General features: G+C 44.1%; 1 protein-coding gene across 11 annotated transcripts in view; it reads right to left on the reverse strand.

The window, feature by feature from the left end:
- Positions 1-901: 901 nt before the first annotated feature.
- The window catches only part of LOC121847590 (plasma membrane calcium-transporting ATPase 2-like), a 212731-nt gene continuing 186227 nt past the window's right edge, over positions 902-27405 (reverse strand). For 5 of the 11 annotated variants that reach the window (XM_042329410.1, XM_042329419.1, XM_042329430.1 and 2 more), the window contains 2 exons: positions 22553-22738; positions 902-5804 (listed from right to left, as the gene is read on the reverse strand). In XM_042329410.1, coding sequence (XP_042185344.1) covers positions 5475-5804; positions 22553-22738 — 516 coding nt within the window. In that variant the 3' untranslated portion in view covers positions 902-5474. Of the gene's footprint in view, positions 5805-12710; positions 12760-13581; positions 13739-22552; positions 22739-27405 lie in introns of all 11 variants that reach the window. The other 6 variants (XM_042329434.1, XM_042329458.1, XM_042329454.1 and 3 more) reach the window with 4 other exon arrangements.

Consider the following 27405-nt stretch of genomic DNA (forward strand, 5'->3'; position numbering starts at 1 on the left):
ACTACATAGAGCCATGACTACATGGAACTCTATTCCACAGTACTACATAGAGCCATGACTACATGGAACTCTATTCCACAGTACTACATAGAGCCATGACTACATGGAACTCTATTCCACAGTACTACATAGAGCTAGGACTACATGGAACTCTATTCCACAGTACTACATAGAGACATGACTACATGGAACTCTATTCCACAGTACTACATAGAGCCAAGACTACATGGAACTCTATTCCACAGTACTACATAGAGCCAGGACTACATGGAACTCTATTCCACAGTACTACATAGAGCCATGACTACATGGAACTCTATTCCACAGTACTACATAGAGCCATGACTACATGGAACTCTATTCCACAGTACATAGAGCCATGACTACATGGAACTTTATTCCACAGTACTACATAGAGCCAGGACTACATGGAACTCTATTCCACAGTACTACATAGAGCCATGACTACAACATCAAGGGTTTTGTTTTTATAAAGTAGCTCATGCCAGCAGTAAATTAGTTAAATAAATATACACCTTATGGAACAGTAGGTACTGTGAAGCAACACAAACATAGACACATGCACGCAAACACACGATAACATACGGACTTTACAAACATATGCACATTGATTTTGTTATAGATATGTGGTAGTAGAGTAGGGGCCTGAGGGCACACACTTAGTGTGTTGTATAATCTGCTATGAATGTATTGTAATGTTTTTAAAATGTATAACTGCCTTAATTTTGCTGAACCCCAGGAAGATCCATAGTAAATACAAAGTACATAACATCATTCTGAGAACCAATCACCACACAGCGCAGACATCACATGACACGGGTCATAACATTATTCAGAGAACCAATCACCACACAGCGCAGACATCACATGACACGGGTCATAACACCATTCTGGTTCATGCTGCTCAGGATATTTATTTAATTATCTTTCCTTGCTCCTGTCTTGGAGTCGTGGTAACGGGGCAGTCAAGCAGCGACAAGAGTCTCAGTTCATAACTTTCGTCAAGCTAGAAAATAATTTACTCCCCTTTTTTAACTAATCACAAACATTCCAGAAACACACTCGGGTGGGGAACAATCAGAATTACATTTTGCATAGTAGTAAATTAGCAAAGACATTGAGTTTTTTATTTACAATTATTATATAAATTTAAAAAAATGTAATCATGAAAACAAGAAGTCGGATGATAGAGAATACTATTGACATCCATCAATGAGCTGGTAGGCCACATTTCACCATTGGCATTTCAACATCTTCTTTGTTCAACAACATGCATGCTGCTAAGTACAGTATATAGAGGTGAAATATTGCAATAAGCATGATAATTAATAGGATACATCATTATTAAAGGTCAGTTTCAATACTGGTGTCGACAGTTGGATGGGTTAGTGTAGCATGGTGGGATTTAACCAACAGCTTGGAGATGCTGTGTAGCATGGTGTGATTTAACCAAAAGCTTGGAGATGCTGTGTAGCATGGTGTGATTTAACCAAAAGCTTGGAGATGCTGTGTAGCATGGTGGGATTTAACCAACAGCTTGGAGATGCTGTGTAGCATGGTGGGATTTAACCAACAGCTTGGAGATGCTGTGCAGCATGGTGGGATTTAACCAAAAGCTTGGAGATGCTGTGTAGCATGGTGGGATTTGACCAACAGCTTAGAGATGCTGTGTAGCATGGTGGGATTTAACCAAAAGCTTGGAGATGCTGTGTAGCATGGTGGGATTTAACCAACAGCTTGGAGATGCTGTGTAGCATGGTGGGATTTAACCAACAGCTTGGAGATGCTGTGCAGCATGGTGGGATTTAACCAACAGCTTGGAGATGCTGTGTAGCATGGTGTGATTTAACCAACAGCTTGGAGATGCTGTGTAGCATAGTGTGATTTAACCAACAGCTTGGAGATGCTGTGTAGCATGGTGGGATTTGACCAACAGCTTGGAGATGCTGTGTAGCATGGTGTGATTTAACCAACAGCTTGGAGATGCTGTGTAGCATGGTGGGATTTGACCAACAGCTTAGAGATGCTGTGTAGCATGGTGGGATTTAACCAACAGCTTAGAGATGCTGTGTAGCATGGTGGGATTTAACCAAAAGCTTGGAGATGCTGTGTAGCATGGTGGGATTTAACCAACAGCTTGGAGATGCTGTGTAGCATGGTGGGATTTAACCAACAGCTTGGAGATGCTGTGTAGCATGGTGTGATTTGACCAACAGCTTAGAGATGCTGTGTAGCATGGTGTGATTTGACCAACAGCTTGGAGATGCTGTGTAGCATGGTGTGATTTAACCAACAGCTTGGAGATATTGTGTAGCATGGTGGGATTTAACCAACAGCTTAGAGATGCTGTGTAGCATGGTGGGATTTGACCAACAGCTTAGAGATGCTGTGTAGCATGGTGTGATTTGACCAACAGCTTAGAGATCAGGACCCCCCCCCGTAGTATCAGTTTGACCTTTTAAATGACCGTGAATAAAAGAATACATGAATTCAAGCCCTGATTGGTAATGACGTCTGTTATAGAGTTATTTAGTAGTGTTTAGTAGAACACAGCCCACTGGCCTGAACGGATCCTCTTAGGTGACATTCCTCTGTGTATTAGTAGAAAACTCTACTAATCACTGCGTCATCTTAGAGCTGAATGTATAGAGATGAATGTATAGAGATGAATGTATAGATGGGAGAATGGTGAACCTTCGGTTGAAGTTCTTTTGATGTCAATTGTTTTACAGAAAAACATCAAAGTTTAAAAAAATAAAAACGTTAAAAGAAAAGCGTTTTTTTTCAAGCAAATTTAGAAGTCAAGATAAACATTTCTGAATGAAAAAAAATAAATATGAAAAATGGTCCTTCTTCAACAGGCCCGAGTTTAACCTAAACCTTGGTGCACTCTCTCCTGATCTGATGGCAGAAGGGGTTCAATAATAAAATACACAGGACGGAAAAGAGAAATCAGATCAAGATATAATTACCAAAAGACTCATTCAGAGGAGAACAATTGGATTGGATTGGTTCAACTGCTTATTACATCATGCTTTACAATGACGTATAGAAATATAACAATAACTCAATAGATTTGGTCTGGGCCGCTATTATCGACATCTCAATGCCTTTTGGATGGATAGCAAAATTATGTGTCCCTTCCTGCTTTGGTCTTGTTCTCTGCTTCCTCCTTTCTTAAAAGCACAATAAATAGTTATAACAACGAGTGAATACTTTTTAAGATGCTAGAGTATATATTAGGTTGAAGGCAGGAAGACAAGCTTGGTTAAAACACTCAGAAACACAAGTAACAGTACAGAGAGGTTCAACCCAGAACTTCATCCAGGTCGGGGTTCTTTTTTCTTCTTCTTTTGTTCCACGTTTTTAAAAACAGTCAAAAGCATAATTCCATTTTATTGTTGTTTTTTTTGTTGCTCAAAACGCCAACCATTTTTGGATAGCTGTGTGTGTCTTTCTTTTTTGAAGGAAAACAAGAAATCAATCAAATTCAAATTAAAGAAATCAACACAATATATCACAAGATTTTTAAAACAACTTTTAGATTTTTCCATACAGATAAACCAAATATAACTTAGTTTGCAATTTCTAATATAAATCCATTGCAGTCTTTCACGGTCACACAAAAATGAAAACATTTCCCTTAAAACAAGTAGATTTTTAAATAGAAGACATGTCTGTTATAGAAGGACTGTCCACCCTCTCAGTCTCAACTTTTAAGCTTTTGAATGAACAATAACAAAAATAAGAGAAATAGTAATTAAAGAAATAAACCTTTCGTCTTATTCAGATCTCTTGTGTGGAAACGAAGGAAGCCGTTCAGAGTTCATCCTAACAATCATATAATAACACAATGCCACATGAATATATATATATATATATATATATATATATATATATATACCATTATATTTTGGTTTTCTTTTGTTATTCTCTAAAATTATCTACAATATTTGACAAGATAGCAGGCAAGTTCAGTACACAGTATGTTATAAACACCAACGAGCAGAACTCAAAACAACTTGAGTTTTTCCTCAACTACATCTGCTGAATGGTTTGAAACCCTACAAATTTACCAGGAAGTATCTACAGGTGGTGTAAACAAATGACATTCTCTTTAGGACATAAATAAGTTAAAATAGTTAGAACCATTAAAGAAGAAACAAGGCAACATGCCAACAAACAAAGATAAACTCTTTATATATATTTATATATACTATCTTTAAGAAATACTATTTATTTATGGGTTCCTCTTTTCCAACAGGTGCAAATCTACTGTGCAAGTTGAGCCCTACAAACTTGATCTCATTTATAAATACATTTTTAACACTTAAGCACATGCCACACAGGGAACTCACAGACCGGTGAATCGGTTGTCTTTAAAGTAGCAGTCCACAGCACTTCCTACCGACCCACTCAATCAAATCATTCAAACAAAAATGTTTTGAAAACAATTTAAATAAAAACGTTGGGTAAAGTACATTCATGCAGGAGCGATAAAAATGTTTTTATGTAATTCAAACTATTATCAATATAGTCATTGTTATTGTGGAGTAAGGTTATGTTTAGATATAGTCATTGTTAGTGTGGAGTAAGGTTATGTTTAGATATAGTCATTGTTAGTGTGGAGTAAGGTTAGGTTTAGATATAGTCATTGTTATTGTGGAGTAAGGTTAGGTTTAGATATAGTCATTGTTATTGTGGAGTAAGGTTAGGTTACACTGGTTTTCACTCCTCCAAGGTCTTTCTGGTTCTCTACTTTACTGCTGCTAGAAACATGGTTCAGTCAGTCAGCAGTGCGCACACACACACACACACACACACACACACACACACACACACACACACACACACACACACACACACACACACACACACACACACACACACACAGTACCCACATACATACCGTACAGACACGCACACACACACTCAGGTCATGTGCGTTGGCTTTGTTGCCCTTTCTGATTGTATAGCTGTAGTAGTATGCTTTCTCCAGGTACAGCAGAGACAGGAGACAGGAAACATCAGGAGACATCAGGAGACAGCAGGAGACATCAGGAGACATCAGGAGACAAGAGACAGGAGACACCAGGAGACAGCAGGAGACAGGAAACATCAGGAAACATCAGGAGACACCAGGAGACACCAGGAGACAGCAGGAGACATCAGGAGACAACAGGAGACAACAGGAGACAACAGGAGACATCAGGAGATAGAGGAAGGTATCCAAACTGCAGACCAATGATGTCTCCATGAGACTGCAAGACGGAAGTCTCCAAACTGCAGTGTGGGAGCCACCAGGCTGCAGTAGGTAAGTTCTCTACCAGGCCTGATGACAAAGGTTTCCAGTGGGGAGCTGTCAGAGGGACACTGCCCTGTCAGAGGGACACTGCTCTGCCAGAGGGACATCTCCAAAGCTGCAGAGGTCTCCACCAGCCAGCTGCAGGCCACTAGAGGGAGGTCTCCAGACTGTGCAGTGGGCTGGCTGGACCGGAGGATGCAGCTGATTTACTGGTGGTGTCGATGGTGAGGTTGATGCCACTGTCAACGGCGTTGTTGTTCTTGTTGGGGGACTGGGGCTGGCTGCCTGTCTGGGGCTGGTGGGTGTTCCTCAGCGATGGGTCCTCCTCTAAGTCAGTGTCATCAATCAGGGGGATGTGGGGGGTGGAGTCCTCTATCCTAAACTCTGGGTGGGTCATGAAGTTGTGGATGGACGGTCTGGAGTCTGGTTTCTCAAGGCCTTCGTAGAGAGAGCTACGGAATGCGTTCACGACCCGAATCTGTGTGTAGGGGGTGGGGGGGCGGAAACACACGAGAGCAAATAAGAACCGTCAGGAAAGATAGTCAGCTGAGGCAGGTAGTGATAGAGAACCCTCTGAGATAGACAGATGGACAGATAGAGAGTGAGGAGAGGCAGAGGAGTGGAACACTGCAGTCCATGTTCAACTCGCTCATTTGGATCAAAACACTGGGAAGTAAAAAAATAAATAAATAAAATCAAAAATACACAAAGATAAAAGCAACACTCATTATATGTTTACGTTAGGATCCAATGTCCGATAGACCTATAAAGAGATAAGACACGTTAATAAAAAGAAATGTAAAGAGAAATGTAAAAAACACATGCAAGTTACAGAAGTCTGGTAACGGTAGGAGGAAAAAGTTAAGAGTTCAGAGAGACGTACCAGGACAAGGATGAGGTAGACATCCATTGAGACTGTGAATGGATGACGAACATAAACATACAGGACGATATAGGCCCAGGTTTATGTGGTGGGGGGGGGGATAGATGAGGTGCCTTGTAAAGCGTAATAGTTTTACAACAAAACAAGACAATGGAAGCAGACCAGACGAGGAGTTTCAACCGTCGAGACAACCAACAGGACAAGGTGGAACATGCAACGGGGACAACACCGTGTAGTTATGTTGCTGTCTGCACACGGGGATGACAGAACAGAACACAGATGACTAGCTGTACAACGAGATAACACTGGTCTGTTTCTCTGAGCTTAACTCCATGCATGGCTGAGTAGACAGTCAAGTATAGGATCCATAGTAGCGCTGTTTAGTCACTGTTGTTGTTACGATTCTTATTGGACAAAATACCTATCAAAACATTACATAGTAGTATCTAACTTAAAATATACTCAACACTGAACGAAAATATAAAACGCAACATGTAAAATTGTTGGTCCCATATTTCATCGGCTGAAATGAAAGATCCCAGAAATGTTCAATTTTAATAAAAAATAAAAGCTTATTTCTCTCAACTTTAGTGCACAAATTGGTTAACGTCTCTCTGTTAATGGGCATTTCCCATTTGCCAAGATAATCAATCTACCTGATAGCTGTGGTATATCGAGAAGCTGATTAAACAGCATGATCGTTACACAGGTGCACCTTGTGCTGGGTACAATAAAAGGCCACTAAAATGTTCAGTTGAAATAGATGAACGTTCAATTGGCGAACGTTCAATAGGAGAACGTTCAATTGGCATGCTGACTGCAGGAATACCACCACAGCTGTTGCCAGATAATTGCATGTTAATTTCTCTATCATAAGCCGCCGCCAACATCGTTTTAGAGAATTAGCCAGTACGTCCAACCGGCCTCACAACTGCAGACCACATGTAACCACAAAACCCTACAACATCCACACCAGGCTTCTTCACCTGCGACATTGTCTGAGACCAGCCACCTGGACAGTTGATGAAGCTATGGGTTTGCACAACCAAATAATTTCTGCACAAACTGTCAGAAACCGTCTCAGGAAAGTTCATCTGCATGATCGTCGTCCTCACCAGGGTCTTAACCTGACTGCAGTTTGGCGTCGTAACAGATTTCAGTGGGAAAAATGCTCACCTTCGATGGCCACTGACACGCTGGAGAAGTGTGCTCTTCACGGATGAATCCCGGTTTCAACCGTACCGGGCAGATGGCAGACAGCGTGTATGGCTTCATGTGGCCATCACCTCATGTTTCAGCATGATAATACACGGCCCCATGTCACTAGGATCTGGTCACAATTCCTGAAAGCTGAAAATGTCCCAGTTCTTCCATGGCCTGCATACTCAACAGACATGTCACCCATTGAGCATGTTTGGGATGCTCTGGATTGATGTGTATGACAGCATGTTCCAGTTCCTGCCAATATCCAGCAACTTCACACAGCCATTGAATATTCCTTATATGAACTGTAACTCAGGAAAATCTTTGAAATTGCTGCATTTTGCATTTATATTTTTGTTCAGTGTAGTTAGATGTATGGATTTATTTTCAAAATAATTGTATAACCTTTGAAACTTTTTGAAGATTTCAGAGTATTTAATAAAGATGTGCATTATTACAAAATCTATTTTATATATGAGCCCTGTGTATAAACAATTTACACATACAACAAAATACAAATAATACTTCATAATATTTTTTAATATTTAGTCTGAAGAATCAAGTGTTTTATTGTGACATCACAGTGTAATGTGTTGTTTTACAGGGTCAGTCATAGTAGTATGATAGGTGTTGTTTTACAGGGTCAGTCATAGTAGTATGATAGGTGTTGTTTTACAGGGTCAGTCATAGTAGTATGATAGGTGTTGTTTTACAGGGTCAGACAGGGTCAGTCATAGTAGTATGATAGGTGTTGTTTTACAGGGTCAGTCATAGTAGTATGATAGGTCTTGTTTTACAGGGTCAGTCATAGTAGTATGATAGGTGTTGTTGTACAGGGTCAGTCATAGTAGTACGGGACCCCTGGAGAAAATTAGGGTTGAGGGAATTGGCTCAAGGGCACATCGACAGATTTTCACATCGGGTATTTGAACCAGCGCCCTTTCGGTTACTGACCCACCACTCTAACCACTAGTCTACCTGACCATACCAGTTACTGACCCACCACTCTAACCACTAGTCTACCTGACCCACCACTCTAACCACTAGTCTACCTGACCCACCACTCTAACCACTAGTCTACCTGACCATACCAGTTACTGACCCACCACTCTAACCACTAGTCTACCTGACCCACCACTCTAACCACTAGTCTATCTGACCATACCAGTTACTGACCCACCACTCTAACCACTAGTCTACCTGACCCACCACTCTAACCACTAGTCTATCTGACCATACCAGTTACTGACCCACCACTCTAACCACTAGTCTATCTGACCATACCAGTTACTGACCCACCACTCTAACCCACTAGTCTATCTGACCATACCAGTTACTGACCCACCACTCTAACCACTAGTCTACCTGACCCACCACTCTAACCACTAGTCTATCTGACCATACCAGTTACTGACCCACCACTCTAACCACTAGTCTATCTGACCATACCAGTTACTGACCCACCACTCTAACCACCAGTTACCTGACCCACCACTCTAACCACTAGTCTATCTGACCATACCAGTTACTGACCCACCACTCTAACCACTAGTCTACCTGACCCACCACTCTAACCACTAGTCTATCTGACCATACCAGTTACTGACCCACCACTCTAACCACTAGTCATCTGACCCACCATCTAACCCAGTTACTGACCCACCACTCTAAACATCTGACCATACCAGTTACTGACCCACCACTCTAACCACTAGTCTATCTGACCATACCAGTTACTGACACACCACTCTAACCACTAGTCTATCTGACCATACCAGTTACTGACCCACCCACTCTAACCACTAGTCTATCTGACCATACCAGTTACTGACCCACCACTCTAACCACTAGTTATCTGACCATACCAGTTACTGACCCACCACTCTAACCACTAGTCTACCTGACCATACCAGTTACTAACCACTAGTCTATCTGACCATACCAGTTACTGACCCACCACTCTAACCACTAGTCTATCTGACCATACCAGTTACTGACCCACCACTCTAACCACTAGTCTACCTACCTGACCCGTCACTCTAACCCCACCACAGTTCTAACCACCAGTCTATCTGACCATACCAGTTACTGACCCACCACTCTAACCACTAGTCTATCTGACAAAACAAGTTACTGACCCACCACTCTAACAACTAGTTACTGACCCACCACTCTAACCACTAGTCTATCTGACCATACCAGTTACTGACCCACCACTCTAACCACTAGTCTATCTGACCATACCAGTTACTGACCCGTCACTCTAACCACTAGTCTATCTGACCATACCAGTTACTGACACACCACTCTAACCACTAGTCTATCTGACCATACCAGTTACTGACCCACCACTCTAACCACTAGTCTATCTGACCCACCACTCTAACCACTAGTCTATCTGACCATACCAGTTACTGACCCACCACTCTAACCACTAGTCTATCTGACCATACCAGTTACTGACCCACCACTCTAACATCTGACCATACCAGTTACTGACCCACCCCTAACCACTAGTCTATCTGACCATACCAGTTACTGACACACCACTCTAACATCTGACCATACCAGTTACTGACCCACCACTCTAACCACTAGTCTACCTGACCCACCACTCTAACCACTAGTCTATCTGACCATACCAGTTACTGACACACCACTCTAACCACTAGTCTACCTGACCATACCAGTTACTGACACACCACTCTAACCACTAGTCTATCTGACCATGCCAGTTTCTGACCCACCACTCTAACCACTAGTCTACCTGGTACAGTTACTGACCCACCACTCTAACCACTAGTCTACCTGGTACAGTTACTGACACACCACTCTAACCACTAGTCTACCTGACCCACCACTCTAACCACTAGTCTATCTGACCATACCAGTTACTGACCCACCACTCTAACCACTAGTCTATCTGACCATACCAGTTACTGACACACCACTCTAACCACACCACTCTAACCCACTGACCATACCAGTTACTGACCCACCACTCTAACCACTAGTCTATCTGACCATACCAGTTACTGACCCACCACTCTAACCACTAGTCTATCTGACCATACCAGTTACTGACCCACCACTCTAACCACTAGTCTATCTGACCATACCAGTTACTGACCCACCACTAACCACAGTCTACCTGACCCAACCAACCACTAGTCTATCTGACCATACAAGTTACTGACCCACCACTCTAACCACTAGTCTATCTGACCATGCCAGTTTCTGACCCAACACTAACCACTAGTCTACCTGGTACAGTTACTGACCCACCACTCTAACCACTAGTCTACCTGACCATACCAGTTACTGACCCACCACTCTAACCACTAGTCTACCTGACCCGCCACTCTAACCACTAGTCTATCTGACCATACCAGTTACTGACCCACCACTCTAACCACTAGTCTATCTGACCATACCAGTTACTGACCCACCACTCTAACCACTAGTCTACCTGACCCACCACTCTAACCACTAGTCTATCTGACCATACCAGTTACTGACCCACCACTCTAACCACTAGTCTATCTGACCATACCAGTTACTGACCCACCACTCTAACCACTAGTCTACCTGACCCACCACTCTAACCACTAGTCTATCTGACCATACCAGTTACTGACCCACCACTCTAACCACTAGTCTACCTGACCATACCAGTTACTGACCCGTCACTCTAACCACTAGTCTACCTGACCCACCACTCTAACCACTAGTCTATCTGACCATACCAGTTACTGACCCACCACTCTAACCACTAGTCTACCTGACCCACCACTCTAACCACTAGTCTATCTGACCATGCCAGTTTCTGACCCAACACTCTAACCACTAGTCTATCTGACCATACCAGTTACTGACCCACCACTCTAACCACTAGTCTATCTGACCATACCAGTTACTGAACGGTTTAACCACTAGTCTATCTGACCATACCAGTTACTGACCCACCACTCTAACCACTAGTCTACCTGACCATACCAGTTACTGACCCACCACTCTAACCACTAGTCTACCTGGTACAGTTACTGACCCACCACTTTAACCACTAGTCTACCTGACCATACCAGTTACTGACCCACCACTCTAACCACTAGTCTATCTGACCATACCAGTTACTGAACGGTTTAACCACTAGTCTATCTGACCATACCAGTTACTGACCCACCACTCTAACCACTAGTCTATCTGACCATACCAGTTACTGACCCACCACTCTAACCACTAGTCTACCTGACCCACCACTCTAACCACTAGTCTATCTGACCATACCAGTTACTGACCCACCACTCTAACCACTAGTCTATCTGACCATACCAGTTACTGACCCACCACTCTAACCACTAGTCTACCTGACCCACCACTCTAACCACTAGTCTATCTGACCCACCACTCTAACCACTAGTCTATCTGACCCACCACTCTAACCACTAGTCTACCTGACCATACCAGTTACTGACCCACCACTCTAACCACTAGTCTATCTGACCATACCAGTTACTGACCCACCACTCTAACCACTAGTCTATCTGACCCTACCAGTTACTGACCCACCACTCTAACCACTAGTCTATCTGACCATACCAGTTACTGACCCACCACTCTAACCACTAGTCTATCTGACCATACCAGTTTCTGACCCACCACTCTAACCACTAGTCTACCTGACCCACCACTCTAACCACTAGTCTATCTGACCATACCAGTTACTGACCCACCACTCTAACCACTAGTCTATCTGACCATACCAGTTACTGACCCGTCACTCTAACCACTAGTCTACCTGACCCACCACTCTAACCACTAGTCTATCTGACCATACCAGTTACTGACCCACCACTCTAACCACTAGTCTACCTGCCACCCTAGAAAGGTATACACTGAGTCAATCATATCAGTGTTACAGCGTGAAGCGACACTGGCTACAGGCCCTCTGATTTACATAAAGACGACAGAACTGAAACTAACAGAGAACTATGGGACTGGAGAGAGTGAGAGAGAGAGAGAGAGAGAGAGAGAGAGAGAGAGAGAACTTCCATCTTGTCTTCTCAGCTGTATAGAGGAGAGAAACCTCAGGTCCAGGTTTCCCCTGTAAATGATGTGACACTATAGACTTCAGCATGCATGGAAACCATCAGGTCAGGTCCATAATGTGATTTTATATGGCTCAGTAAGGGTTGATAACATTGGCTGAAACTTATACTTGAATGTTTACCCAGCCCGGTGAGTGTTTTTGTTGATTTAGTTTTTACATCAAGTTCATCAGACAACGGAAGGACTCACAACCTGAAATTCACGCCGTGGCCGGTAGCCTCACTCCACTCTTAGCACTCTGGGAAAACAAAGACATGTAACCATGAAAAAACAGCACTCTGGGAAAACAAAGACATGTAACCATGAAAAAACAGCACTCTGGGAAAACAAAGACATGTAACCATGAAAAAACAGCACTCTGGGGGAGGCCGAGCCACAGATGAACAGAATGTTAAGAAAATAGAAGCAAAAGAAAATGCAGAAAGAAAATAAGTAAGTCTAGAGAAGATGTCTTCAGAGATGCAACATATACTCCTGATCCACTAGCTTGGTCTGGTCTAGAGTTGCAGAAATTCTGTAACTTTCCCAATTCATTCTGGAAAACCGGGTTGGAGGACTCGCGGAATCAGGAGAGGAAAAAGCATAAAATCTTCCAACCATGATTTCTTGCCAATCTGGGAATTTGGAAAAAATTACAAAAATGTCGCAACCTTAGCTTAGTCACAAGGACATGGTCATTACCAACTAGTTAGCTAGAGCTAGCTAAAACCCTTACAGATCTGGCAACCAGACTGGTGTAAATTAGCTACAAGAAAGAATCATCTCTGGACTGTAGAATGTATAGATTAACCATAACCTTCAGAGTTTTACCGGGCTACATGATCTTGTCATGAAAATGACTTCTGACTAGGGTTTGCAAAACTTTCCCAAAAATTCCAAGGTTTTCCAGAAATCCTGGTTGGAGGATTCACAGATTTCCTGGTTTCCTGGTTATTCCAATGGGATTTCTAGAAAAACAAGGAGTTTTACAATGTAAATGTAAAAAAAGGGGATACTGCTATGGTAGGAGACTGTAAGACATCTCTGAAGTAGCAGAAGCTGACAGAGGACAGTGACTCACGCCCAGCGGGAGAGGTAGGAGAAAGGGCATTGGACAAGGACACGTGACTGGGACTAGAAACATTGGTTACATCCTGGTTCTGACTGGTGGTGGAGGACTGTCTCCGTAGCTGGCCCTGATAGGAGCTGCCGCTCTTGAACGTGTTCACCACATCGATCTGGAGGAGGAGAACACAAGACAGGCTGCTCAGAAAGACAGACATGCTATGGTAGTATGATAGACAGACAGGTTGTGACAGACAAGCTATGGCAGTACGATAGACAGACAGGTTGTGACAGACAAGCTATGGAAGCACGATAGACTGACAGTTTGCAGCAGACAAGCCAAGGTAATAAGCTAGACAGACAGGCTACTCCGGGAGGGAACTTGGTTTTTCTAACGTACATGTAGGTGAGACATCTATCACAATGATCAGGGTACTGGCCCAGAGTCACTGAGTTTCTATCACGATCAGATGGAGCTGACGTGATGCCGAGTTTGGTTTAAAGCTTCCAGATGTCAACGCCATGTCCGTGCCAGCGTCTGCCAGTGGCTGGATCATCTCAGTTAACACAGAACTAAAGTCTTTCGTAATTAGTTAGCTGCTCCATTAAGTTCTGAGTCCATACGTGATAAGAGAGAATCAAGAGATGTGCTAGAATGAGGAGCGGAACAGTAACAAGGAGCTCCCCCGTCTCTCTTTGCAAGTGTCGAACTAAATGTCCAATCCTGAAAATCAAAGATAACAGATGCTGACACCTGGGAAACATTAGATCTAATGCTGCTGCTCTTCTACTGCTGCGATTCACCCCAAACATCCCATCCCATCCCTTCCTATCCCATCCCATCCTATCTTATCCCATCCCATCTTATCCCATCCTATCCCATCTTTTCCCATCCTATCCCATCTTATCCCATCCTATCTTATCCCATCCCATCCCATCTTATCCCATCCCATCCCATCTTATCCCATCTTATCCCATCCTATCCCATCTTATCCTATCCTATCTTATCCAATCCCATCCCATCCTATCCTATCCCATCCCATCCTATCCCATCTTATCCCATCCCATCTTATCCCATCCCATCCTATCCCATCCCATCTTATCCCATCCCATCCCATCTTATCCCATCCTATCCCATCTTTTCCCATCCTATCCCATCATCCCATCCTATCAAATCCTATCCTATCCCATCCCATCCTATCCCATCTTATCCCATCCTATCCCATCCCATCTTATCCCATCCCATCCTATCCCATCCCATCTTATCCCATCCCATCCTATCCCATCCCATCCTATCCCATCTTATCCCATCCTATCCCATCTTATCCCATCCCATCCTACCCCATCCCATCTTATCCCATCCCATCCCATCTTTATCCCATCCATCCCATCCTATCCCATCCCATCTTATCCCATCCCATCATCTATCCCATCCCATCTTATCCCATCCTATCCCGTCCCATCCCATCCTATCCCACCCCATCCCATCCCATCTTATCCCATCCTATCCCATCTTATCCCATCCCATCCTATCCCATCTTATCCCATCCCATCCTATCCCATCTTATCCCATCCCATCCATCCCATCCCCATCTTATCCCATCCCATCCTATCCCATCCCATCCTATCCCATCTTATCCCATCTTATCCCATCTTATTCCATCCCATCTTATCCCATCTTATCCCATCCCATCCTATCCCATCTTATCCCATCCCATCCTATCCCATCTTATCCCATCCCATCCTATCCCATCCATCCCATCCCATCCTATCCCATCTTATCATCCCATCCCATCTATCCCATCCCATCCCATCCTATCCCATCCTATCCCATTCTATCCCACCCCATCCTATCCCATCCCATCCTATCCCATCTTATCCCATCCCATCCTATCCCATCCCATCCTACCCCATCTTATCCCATCCCATCTTATCCCATCTTATCCCATCCCATCCTATCCCATCTTATCCCATCCTATCCCATCCCATCCTATCCCATCCCATCCCATCTTATCCCATCCCATCCTATCCCATCCCATCCTATCCCATCCCATCCCATCCCATCCCATCCTATCCCATCTTATCCCATCCCATCCTATCCCATCCCATCCTATCCCATCTTATCCCATCCCATCTTATCCCATCCCATCCCATCTTATCCCATCCCATCCTATCCCATCTTATCCCATCCTATCCCATCCCATCTTATCCCATCCTATCCCATCCCATCCTATCCCATCTTATCCCATCCTATCCCATCCCATCTTATCCCATCCTATCCCATCCTATCCCATCCCATCCTATCCCACCCCATCCATCCCCCATCCTATCATCCATCCCATCCTATCCCATCCTATCCTATCCCATCCCATCCTATCCCATCCTATCCTATCCCATCCTATCCCACCCCATCCTATCCCATCCCATCCTATCCCATCCTATCCCATCCCATCCTATCCCATCCTATCCTATCCCATCCTATCCCATCCCATCCTATCCCATCCTATCCTATCCCATCCCATCCTATCCCATCCCATCCTATCCCATCCCATCTTATCCCATCCCATCCTATCCCATCCTATCCTATCCCATCCCATCCTATCCCACTCCTACTGCTGCTCTTCGCCCCACACATCCCAACCCATTCCAATAGATGCTACAGTATGTTTTATGTCCGCTAGAAATTAGTTTCCTGGAGACCTAAGTGCTGTGTTCCTGGAGGAGCTTCAGGGTGGATCCACTGCAGTCTACCATCTACCATCTACCAGACACCTTCTACTACAGTCTACCATCTACCAGACACCTTCTACTGCAGTCTACCATCTACCATCCACCAGACACCATCTACTGCAGTCTACCATCTACCAGACACCAGACACATTCTACCATCTACTGCAGTCTACCATCTACCATCCACCAGACACCATCTACTGCAGTCTACCATCTACCAGACACCAGACACCTTGTACTGCAGTCTACCATCTACCAGACACCTTGTACTGCAGTCTACCATCTACCATCTACCAGACACCTTCTACTACAGTCTACCATCTACCATCCACCAGACACCATCTACTGTAGTCTACCATCTACCATCGACCAGACACCTTGTACTGCAGTCTACCATCTACCATCTACCAGACACCTTCTACTACAGTCTACCATCTACCATCCACCAGACACCATCTACTGTAGTCTACCTTCTACCATCCACCAGACACCTTGTACTGCAGTCTACCATCTACCAGACACATTCTACTGTAGTCTACCATCTACCATCTACCAGACACCTTCTACTGTAGTCTACCATCTACCAGACACCTTCTACTGCAGTCTACCATCTACCATCTACCAGACACCTTCTACTGTAGTCTACCATCTACCAGACACCTTCTTCTGCAGTCTACCATCTACCATCTACCAGACACCTTCTACTGCAGTCTACCATCTACCATCCACCAGACACCTTCTACTGCAGTCTACCATCTACCATCTACCAGACACCTTCTACTGTAGTCTACTATCTACCAGACACCTTGTACTGCAGTCTACCATCTACCATCCACCAGACACCTTCTACTGTAGTCTACCATCTACCATCTACCAGACACCTTCTACTGCAGTCTACCATCTACCATCTACCAGACACCTTCCACTGCAGTCTACCATCTACCAGACACCTTCTACTGCAGTCTACCATCTACCAAACCTTCTATTGTAGTCTACCATCGACCATCTACCAGACACCTTGTACTGCAGTCTACCATCAACCATCTACCAGACACCTTCTACTGCAGTCTACCATCTAACAGACACCTTCTACTGCAGTCTACCATCTACCATCTACCAGACACCGTCTACTGCAGTCTACCATCTACCATCCACCAGACACCTTCTACTGCAGTCTACCATCTACCATCTACCAGACACCTTCTACTGCAGTCTACCATCTACCATCCACCAGACAAACCATCTCATCCACCAGACACCTTCTACTGCAGTCTACCATCTACCATCTACCAGACACTTTCTACTGCAGTCTACCATCTACCAGACACCTTCTACTGTAGTCTACCATCTACCATCGACCAGACACCTTCTACTGCAGTCTACCATCTACCAGACACCTTCTACTGCAGTCTACCATCTACCATCGACCAGACACCTTCATCTACCATCTACCAGACACCTTCTACTGCAGTCTACCATCTACCATCCACCAGACACCTTCTACTGCAGTCTACCATCTACCAGACACCTTCTACTACAGTCTACCATCTACCAGACACCTTCTACTACAGTCTACCATCTACCATCCACCAGACACCATCTACTGTAGTCTACCATCGACCATCTACCAGAACTTTTATTGTAGTCTACCATCTACCATCTACCATCCACCAGACACCTTGTACTGCAGTCTACCATCTACCATCTACCAGACACCTTCTACTACAGTCTACCATCTACCAGACACCTTCTACTGTAGTCTACCATCGACCATCTACCAGAACTTCTACTGCAGTCTACCATCTACCATCTACCAGACACCTTCTACTGCAGTCTACCATCTACCAGACACCTTCTACTGTAGTCTACCATCTACCAGACACCTTCTACCCTAGTCTACCATCTACCATCCACCAGACACCTTCTACTGTAGTCTACCATCTACCAGACACCTTCTACCGTAGTCTACCATCTACCATCTACCAGACACCTTCTACTGCAGTCTACCATCTACCATCCACCAGACACCTTCTACTGCAGTCTACCACCATCTACCAGACCTTCTACTGTAGTCTACCATCTACCAGACACCTTCTACTGTAGTCTACCATCTACCATCCACCAGACACCTTCTACTGTAGTCTACCATCTACCAGACACCTTCTACTGTAGTCTAACATCTACCATCTACCAGACACCTTCTACTGCAGTCTACCATCTACCAGACACCTTCTACTGCAGTCTATCATCTACCAGACACCTTCTACTGCAGTCTACCATCTACCATCTACCAGACACCTTCTACTGTAGTCTACCATCTACCATCTACCATCTACCAGACACCTTCCACTGCAGTCTACCATCTACCAGACACCTTCTACTGCAGTCTACCATCTACCATCCACCAGACACCTTCTACTGCAGTCTACCATCTACCATCGACCAGACACCTTCTACTACAGTCTACCATCTACCAGACACCTTCTACTACAGTCTACCATCTACCATCCACCAGACACCTTCTACTGTAGTCTACCATCGACCATCTACCAGAACTTCTATTGTAGTCTACCATCTACCATCTACCATCCACCAGACACCTTGTACTGCAGTCTACCATCTACCAGACACCTTCTACTAGTCTCTACCATCTACCAGACAGTCTACAGTCTACCATCTACCAGACACCTTCTACTGTAGTCTACCATCGACCATCTACCAGAACCTTCTACTGCAGTCTACCATCTACCATCTACCAGACACCTTCTACTGCAGTCTACCATCTATCCAGACACCTTCTACTGCAGTAGTCTACCATCTACCAGACACCTTCTACTGTAGTCTACCATCTACCATCCACCAGACACCTTCTACTGTAGTCTACCATCTACCAGACACCTTCTACTGTAGTCTACCATCTACCATCTACCAGACACCTTCTACTGCAGTCTACCATCTACCAGACACCTTCTACTGCAGTCTACCATCTACCATCCACCAGACACCTTCTACTGCAGTCTACCATCTACCATCTACCATCTACCAGACACCTTCTACTGCAGTCTACCATATACCATCTACCAGACACCTTCCACTGCAGTCTACCATCTACCAGACACCTTCTACTGCAGTCTACCATCTACCAAACCTTCTATTGTAGTCTACCATCGACCACCTACCAGACACCTTATACTGCAGTCTACCATCGACCATCTACCAGACACCTTCTACTGCAGTCTACCATCTACCAGACACCGTCTACTGCAGTCTACCATCTACCATCCACCAGACACATTCTAACATCTACTGCAGTCTACCATCTACCAGACACCTTCTACTGCAGTCTACCATCTACCATCCACCAGACACCTTCTACTGCAGTCTACCATCTACCATCCACCAGACACCTTCTACTGCAGTCTACCATCTACCATCCACCAGACACCTTCTACTGCAGTCTACCATCTACCATCTACCAGACACCGTCTACTGCAGTCTACCATCTACCATCCACCAGACACCGTCTACTGTAGTCTACCATCTACCATCTACCAGACACTTTCTACTGCAGTCTACCATCTACCAGACACCTTCTACTGTAGTCTACCATCTACCATCGACCAGACACCTTCTACTGTAGTCTACCATCTACCAGACACCTTCTACTGCAGTCTACCATCTACCAGACACCTTCTACTGCAGTCTACCATCTACCATCCACCAGACACCTTCTACTGCAGTCTACCATCTACCAGACACCTTCTACTACAGTCTACCATCTACCAGACACCTTCTACTACAGTCTACCATCTACCAGACAACATCTACTGTAGTCTACCATCGACCATCTACCAGAACTTTTATTGTAGTCTACCATCTACCATCTACCATCCACCAGACACCTTGTACTGCAGTCTACCATCTACCATCTACCAGACACCTTCTACTACAGTCTACCATCTACCAGACACCTTCTACTGTAGTCTACCATCGACCATCTACCAGAACTTCTACTGCAGTCTACCATCTACCATCTACCAGACACCTTCTACTGCAGTCTACCATCTACCAGACACCTTCTACTGTAGTCTACCATCTACCAGACACCTTCTACCCTAGTCTACCATCTACCATCCACCAGACACCTTCTACTGTAGTCTACCATCTACCAGACACCTTCTACCGTAGTCTACCATCTACCATCTACCAGACACCTTCTACTGCAGTCTACCATCTACCATCCACCAGACACCTTCTACTGCAGTCTACCACCATCTACCAGACCTTCTACTGTAGTCTACCATCTACCAGACACCTTCTACTGTAGTCTACCATCTACCATCCACCAGACACCTTCTACTGTAGTCTACCATCTACCAGACACCTTCTACTGTAGTCTAACATCTACCATCTACCAGACACCTTCTACTGCAGTCTACCATCTACCAGACACCTTCTACTGCAGTCTACCATCTACCAGACACCTTCTACTGCAGTCTACCATCTACCATCTACCAGACACCTTCTACTGTAGTCTACCATCTACCATCTACCAGACACCTTCCACTGCAGTCTACCATCTACCAGACACCTTCTACTGCAGTCTACCATCTACCATCAACCAGACACCTTCTACTGCAGTCTACCATCTACCATCGACCAGACACCTTCTACTGTAGTCTACCATCTACCAGACACCTTCTACTGCAGTCTACCATCTACCATCTACCAGACACCTTCTACTGCAGTCTACCATCTACCATCGACCAGACACCTTCTACTGCAGTCTACCATCTACCATCCACCAGACACCTTCTACTGCAGTCTACCATCTACCATCCACCAGACACCTTCTACTGTAGTCTACCATCTACCAGACACCTTCTACTGCAGTCTACCATCTACCATCCACCAGACACCTTCTACTGCAGTCTACCATCTACCATCGACCAGACACCTTCTACTACAGTCTACCATCTACCAGACACCTTCTACTACAGTCTACCATCTACCATCCACCAGACACCTTCTACTGTAGTCTACCATCGACCATCTACCAGAACTTCTATTGTAGTCTACCATCTACCATCCACCAGACACCTTGTACTGCAGTCTACCATCTACCATCTACCAGGCACCTTCTACTACAGTCTACCATCTACCAGACACCTTCTACTGTAGTCTACCATCGACCATCTACCAGAACTTCTACTGCAGTCTACCATCTACCATCTACCAGACACCTTCTACTGCAGTCTACCATCTACCAGACACCTTCTACTGTAGTCTACCATCTACCAGACACCTTCTACTGTAGTCTACCATCTACCATCCACCAGACACCTTCTACTGTAGTCTACCATCTACCAGACACCTTCTACTGTAGTCTACCATCTACCATCTACCAGACACCTTCTACTGCAGTCTACCATCTACCAGACACCTTCTACTGCAGTCTACCATCTACCATCCACCAGACACCTTCTACTGCAGTCTACCATCTACCATCTACCATCTACCAGACACCTTCTACTGCAGTCTACCATATACCATCTACCAGACACCTTCCACTGCAGTCTACCATCTACCAGACACCTTCTACTGCAGTCTACCATCTACCAAACCTTCTATTGTAGTCTACCATCTACCAGACACCTTCTACTGTAGTCTACCATCGACCAGACATCTTCTACTGAGCACTTAATGTAGAAGTGTCATGCAATGTGTCTAAGGAGGAGGAGTACTGCAACAAATGGATTTAGATACAGGTATAATAGGAAAGGTCCTACTATCATCCTTGTGGTATTCCACATTTATATACAGTAGCCAAACACCCAACAGGGTAGAGATGGATCTGAGTAGGTAGGTGTCTAATGCCCAGGGTTACTTCAACAAATACATATATCTAGTAGTATCTGGTATCAGCTGGAACCTTTATGTAAAGTTTCTTAAGGCCAGGGGTCCTAATATGGATCCTTGAGGTACTCCAATACTATTTCTCATTAAAATCCACTCTGATAGGTGTAAAATAGATTGAAATTGCAGTATTTTTGTCACATGTTTGTTAAGTTAAATACATCGCTGTCATCTTGAAAAGTCACAGTGTACTCGGTCCATATATATTTCATGACAGTAGTATTTTCACAGTGTAATCTATCGGTCTTTCCCTCCCACAGCTTGTCATTGGTTCCTCTTTCTCTCCCACAGCTTTTCATTGGTTCCTCCGTCTCTCCCACAGCTTGTCATTGGTTCCTCACCTGAGTCTGAATGCGGTTGAGCCCCCTGAACCAGAGGACCTGTCCACGTCTCAGCTCCCTCTCCGCGTGGTCAATCTCCTCATTGTCCTCGTTCATGTCTTCGTCCCCAGGCATCTCGTTCTTCTTGGTCAGCTGGCCTGCCCCTCGCAGGAACCGTAGCTTGCAGTTAGGGATGGTGGCGATCACCTTGGGGGGAGGGGGGGCGACGGGGGGGGACGACACAAGGGGGAAAGAGGAGAGATATGATTCTGAGACACAGACAAGGGGGAATGAGGATGATGTATATTTCTCCTAAGCAGGGTTGAAATGCTAAAAGATCTCAGATACATGACTAAATGTCATGTTCATGTTTCTTTAATGAAAACATAATAATGCATTTAGCATGTTGTTCTATACAAACATTTTACTTCACATGGGTCCTAAACATGGAGAACAATAATATTAAGCGACAGACCAAATATAAACAAATGACTATACCTATGTTCATGGTTGTTAAGTTACAGTGGCTGCAGACAGCATTCACATCCCCTTGACCTTTCCACATGTTGTTGTGTTACAGCCTGCATTTCAAATGTATTACACTAGCCTACTCAGAATACCGCATAATACAAATGAATTTTTTTTTTTTTTTTTTTTTTTTTTTTACAAATGAAAAAAAAATGAAGATCTGAAATGTCTTAAGTCAATAAATATTCAAGCCCTTTTTTAAATGCCAAGCAGAAATAAGTTCAGGAGTAAAAATGTTGATTAAAACCTTTTACGGCTGCTGTCCCTGTACAGGGACCAAATCAGTGGAAATTTCAGAGCGCCAACTAATAGTACTCGATACAACTCAAACTTTCATTAAAACACACATGCAGGGTACTCAATTAAAGCTACACTCGTTGTGAATCTAGCCAACATGTCAGATTTGTAAAATGCTTTTCTGCGAAATCATGAGAAGCTATTATCTGATAGCATGCACCATCTGCACCAGCAGTAAACAAAGGAGCTAGCATATTGCAACCCTGCAGGCGCTACACAAATGCTGAAATAAAATATAAAACATTCATTACCTTTGACGAGCTTCTTTGTTGGCACTCCTATATGTCCCATAAACATCACAATTGGGTCTTTTTTTCAATTAAATCCGTCCATGTATACCCAAAATGTCAATTTATGAAGCCCGTCTGATCCAGGAAAAAGCACCTTTTCAAAACGCAACGGCATTTTTTAAAATTAAAAAGGTTGCCTATAAACTTTGACAAAACACTTCGAAAAACTTTTGTAAACCAACTTTAGGTATTAATAAACATTAATAATCGATCAAATTGATCACGGGGCGATCTGTATTCGATAGCAGCAAGTCTTGAAATCATCGTCCATATTCTCCCTTTCATAACTTCCTTCGGTGGACCCCAAGACAGGAAGTGCCTATTCCTCATCCCACCAAGGATAAACTACAACTGAATTGCCAGTACTGGCGACATCGTGTGGAAGCTGTAGGCATTGTAAACGGGGCTCTATCTATTTTCCCTAGCCATAGACAATACAGAGACTGGCAGATGGATATTTTTTGTGTGTTTTTGATGAACAGTTTTCCTTGGGATTTTGCCTCCTAAACACGTTCTGTTATAGCCACAGACATGATTAAACCAGTTTTAGAGACGTCAGAGTGTTTTCTATCCACACATACTAATCATATGCATTTACTATATTCCTTGCATGAGTAGCAGGACGTTGAATTTTTGCGCGATTTTTAACAAAAAGCTGCAAAAATTCGCTGCCTCCCAATAAGTTTCATGATTGTTGAAAGACTACCTCATCTCTGTACCCCACACATACAATTTTATCTGGAAGGTCCCTCAGTCGAGCAGTGAAAGTCAAACACAGATTCAACCACAAAGACCAGGGAGGTTTTCCAACGCCTCGCCAAGAAGGCCACCTATTGTTAGACAGGTAAAGATTTAAACAATCTGACACAGAATTTTCCTTTGAGCATTGTGAAGTTAATAATTACACTTTGGATGGTGTATCAATACACCCATTCACTACAAAGCTACAGGCGTCCTTCCTAACTCAGTTGCCGGAGAGGAAGGAAACCGCTCAGGGATTTCACCATGAGGCCAATGGTGACTTTAAAACAGTTACAGAGTTTAATGGCTGTGATTGGAGAAAACTGTGAGGATGGATCAACAACATTGTCGTTACTACACAATACTAACCTAAATGACAGAGTGAAAAGAAGGAAGCCTGTACAGAATAAAAATATGCCAAAGCATGCATCCTGTTTGCAACAAGGCACTAAAGTAAAACTGCAAAACAATGTTTCAATGTAATTCACTTTTTTTTCCTGAATAGGAACTGTTATGTCTGAGGCAAACTCAATACAACAAATTACTGAGTACCACTCTCCATCTGTTCAATACAACACATTACTGAGTACCACTCTCCATCTGTTCAATACAACACATTACTGAGTATCACTCTCCAAAAAATATAGAACTAGGAACATAGTCCTTGGTTCACTCCAGAACTGTCTGCCCTTGACCAGCACAAAAACATCCTGTGGCGTTCTGCATCAGCATCGAACAGCCCCCGTAATATGCACCTTTTCAGGGAAGTTAGGAACAAATGTACACAGGAAAGCTAAGGCTAGCTTTTTCAAACAGAAATGTGCATCTTGTAGTACAAACTCAAAAAAGTTCTGGGACACTGTAAAGTCCATGGAGAATAAGAGCACCTCCTCCCAGCTGCCCACTGCACTGAAGATAGGAAACACTGTCACCACTGATAAATCCACTATAATTGAGAATTTCAATAAGCATTTCTCTAAGGCTGGCCATGCTTTCCACCTGGCTACCCCTACCCCGGTCAACTGACCGGCACCCTCCACAGAAACCCGCCAAAGCCCCCACCATTTCTCCTTTACCCAAATCCAGATAGCTGATGTTCTGAAAGAGCTGCAAAACCTGGACCCCTACAAATCAGCCGGGCTAGACACTCTGGACCCTCTTTCTAAAATTATCTGCCGAAATAGTTGCAACCCCAATTACTAGCCTGTTCAACATCTCTTTCGTGTCGTCTGAGATTCCCAAAGATTGGAATGGTGCCATGGTCATCCCCCTCTTCAAAGGGGGAGACACTCTAGACCCAAACTGCTACAGACCATTTCGAATCCCACCGTACCTTCTCCGCTATGCAATCTGGTTTCAGAGCTGGTCATGGGTGCACCTCAGCCACGCTCAAGGTTCTAAACGACATCATAACCGCAATCGATAAGAGACATTACTGTGCAGCCGTATTCATCAACCTGGCAAAGGCTTTCGCCACATCCTCATCGGCAGACTCGACAGCCTTGGATTCTCAAATAATTGCCTAGCCTGGTTCACCAACTACTTCTCTGATAGAGTTCAGTGTGTCAAATCGGAGGGCCTGTTGTCCGGACATCTGGCAGTCTCTATGGGGGTGCCACAGGGTTCAAATCCTCGGGCCGACTCTCTTCTCTGTATACATCAATGATGTCGCTCTTGCTGCTGGTGATTCTCTGATCCACCTCTACGCAGACGACACCATTCTGTATACTTCTGGCCCTTCTTTGGACACTGTGTTAACTAACCTCCAGACGAGCTTGAATGCCATACAACTCTCCTTCCGTGGCCTCCAACTGCTCTTATACGCAAGTAAAACTAAATGCATGCTATTCAACCGATCACTGCCCGCACCTGCTCGCCCGTCCAGCATCACTACTCTGGACGGCTCTGACTTGGACAACTACAAATACCTAGGTGTCTGGTTAGACTGTAAACTCTCCTTCCAGATTCACATTAAGCATCTCCAATCCAAAATTACATCTAGAATTGGCTTCCTATATCGCAACAAAGCATCCTTCACTCATGCTGCCAAACATACCCTCGTAAAACTGACCATCATACCGATCCTCGACGTCGGTGATGTCATCTATAAAATAGCCTCCAACACTCTACTCAACAAACTGGATACAGTCTATCACAGTGCCATCCGTTTTGTCACCAAAGCCCTATACACTACCCACCATTGCGACCTGTACGCCCTCGTTGGTTGGCCTTCGCTTCATACTCATCACCAAACCCACTGGCTAAAGGTTATCTACAAGTCTTTGCTAGGTAAAGCCCCACCTTATCTCAGCTCACTGGTCACCATAGCAGCACCCACTCGTAGCACGCGCTCCAGCAGGTATATTATACTGGTCACCCCGAAAGCCAATTCCTCCTTTGGTCGCCTTTCCTTCCAGTTCCCTGCTGCCAATGACTGGAATGAACTGCAAAAATCTCTGAAGCTGGAGACTCATATCTCCCTCACTAACTTTAAGCATCATCTGTCAGAGCAGCTCACAGATCACTGCACCTGTACACAGCCCATCTGTAAACAGCCCATCTATCTACCTCATCCCCATACTGTATTTATTTATTTATTTTGCAGCCCAGTATCTCTACCTGCACAGTCACCTCCTGCACATCTACCATTCCAGTGTTTAATTGCTATATTGTAACTACTTCACCACCATGGCCTATTTATTGCCTTAACTCCCTTATCTTACCTCATTTGCACACACTGTATATAGACTTTCAGTTTTCTTTTGTTCTACTGTATTATTGACTGTATGTTTTGTTTGTTTCCATGTGTAACTGTTGTTTGTGTCGAACTGCTTTGCTTTATCTTGGCCAAGTCACAGTTGTAAATGAGAACTTGTTCTCAACTAGCCTACCTGGTTAAATAAAGGTGAAATAAAATTAAAATACATTTAATTTTCAATACATTTCTAAAAACATGTTTTAGCTTTGTCATTGTGGTGTATTGTGTGTAGATGGGTGACAGAGAACAATCAATGTAAT

The sequence above is a fragment of the Oncorhynchus tshawytscha genome, linkage group LG02 (assembly GCF_018296145.1).
Source record: "Oncorhynchus tshawytscha isolate Ot180627B linkage group LG02, Otsh_v2.0, whole genome shotgun sequence".
NCBI lineage: Eukaryota > Metazoa > Chordata > Actinopteri > Salmoniformes > Salmonidae > Oncorhynchus > Oncorhynchus tshawytscha.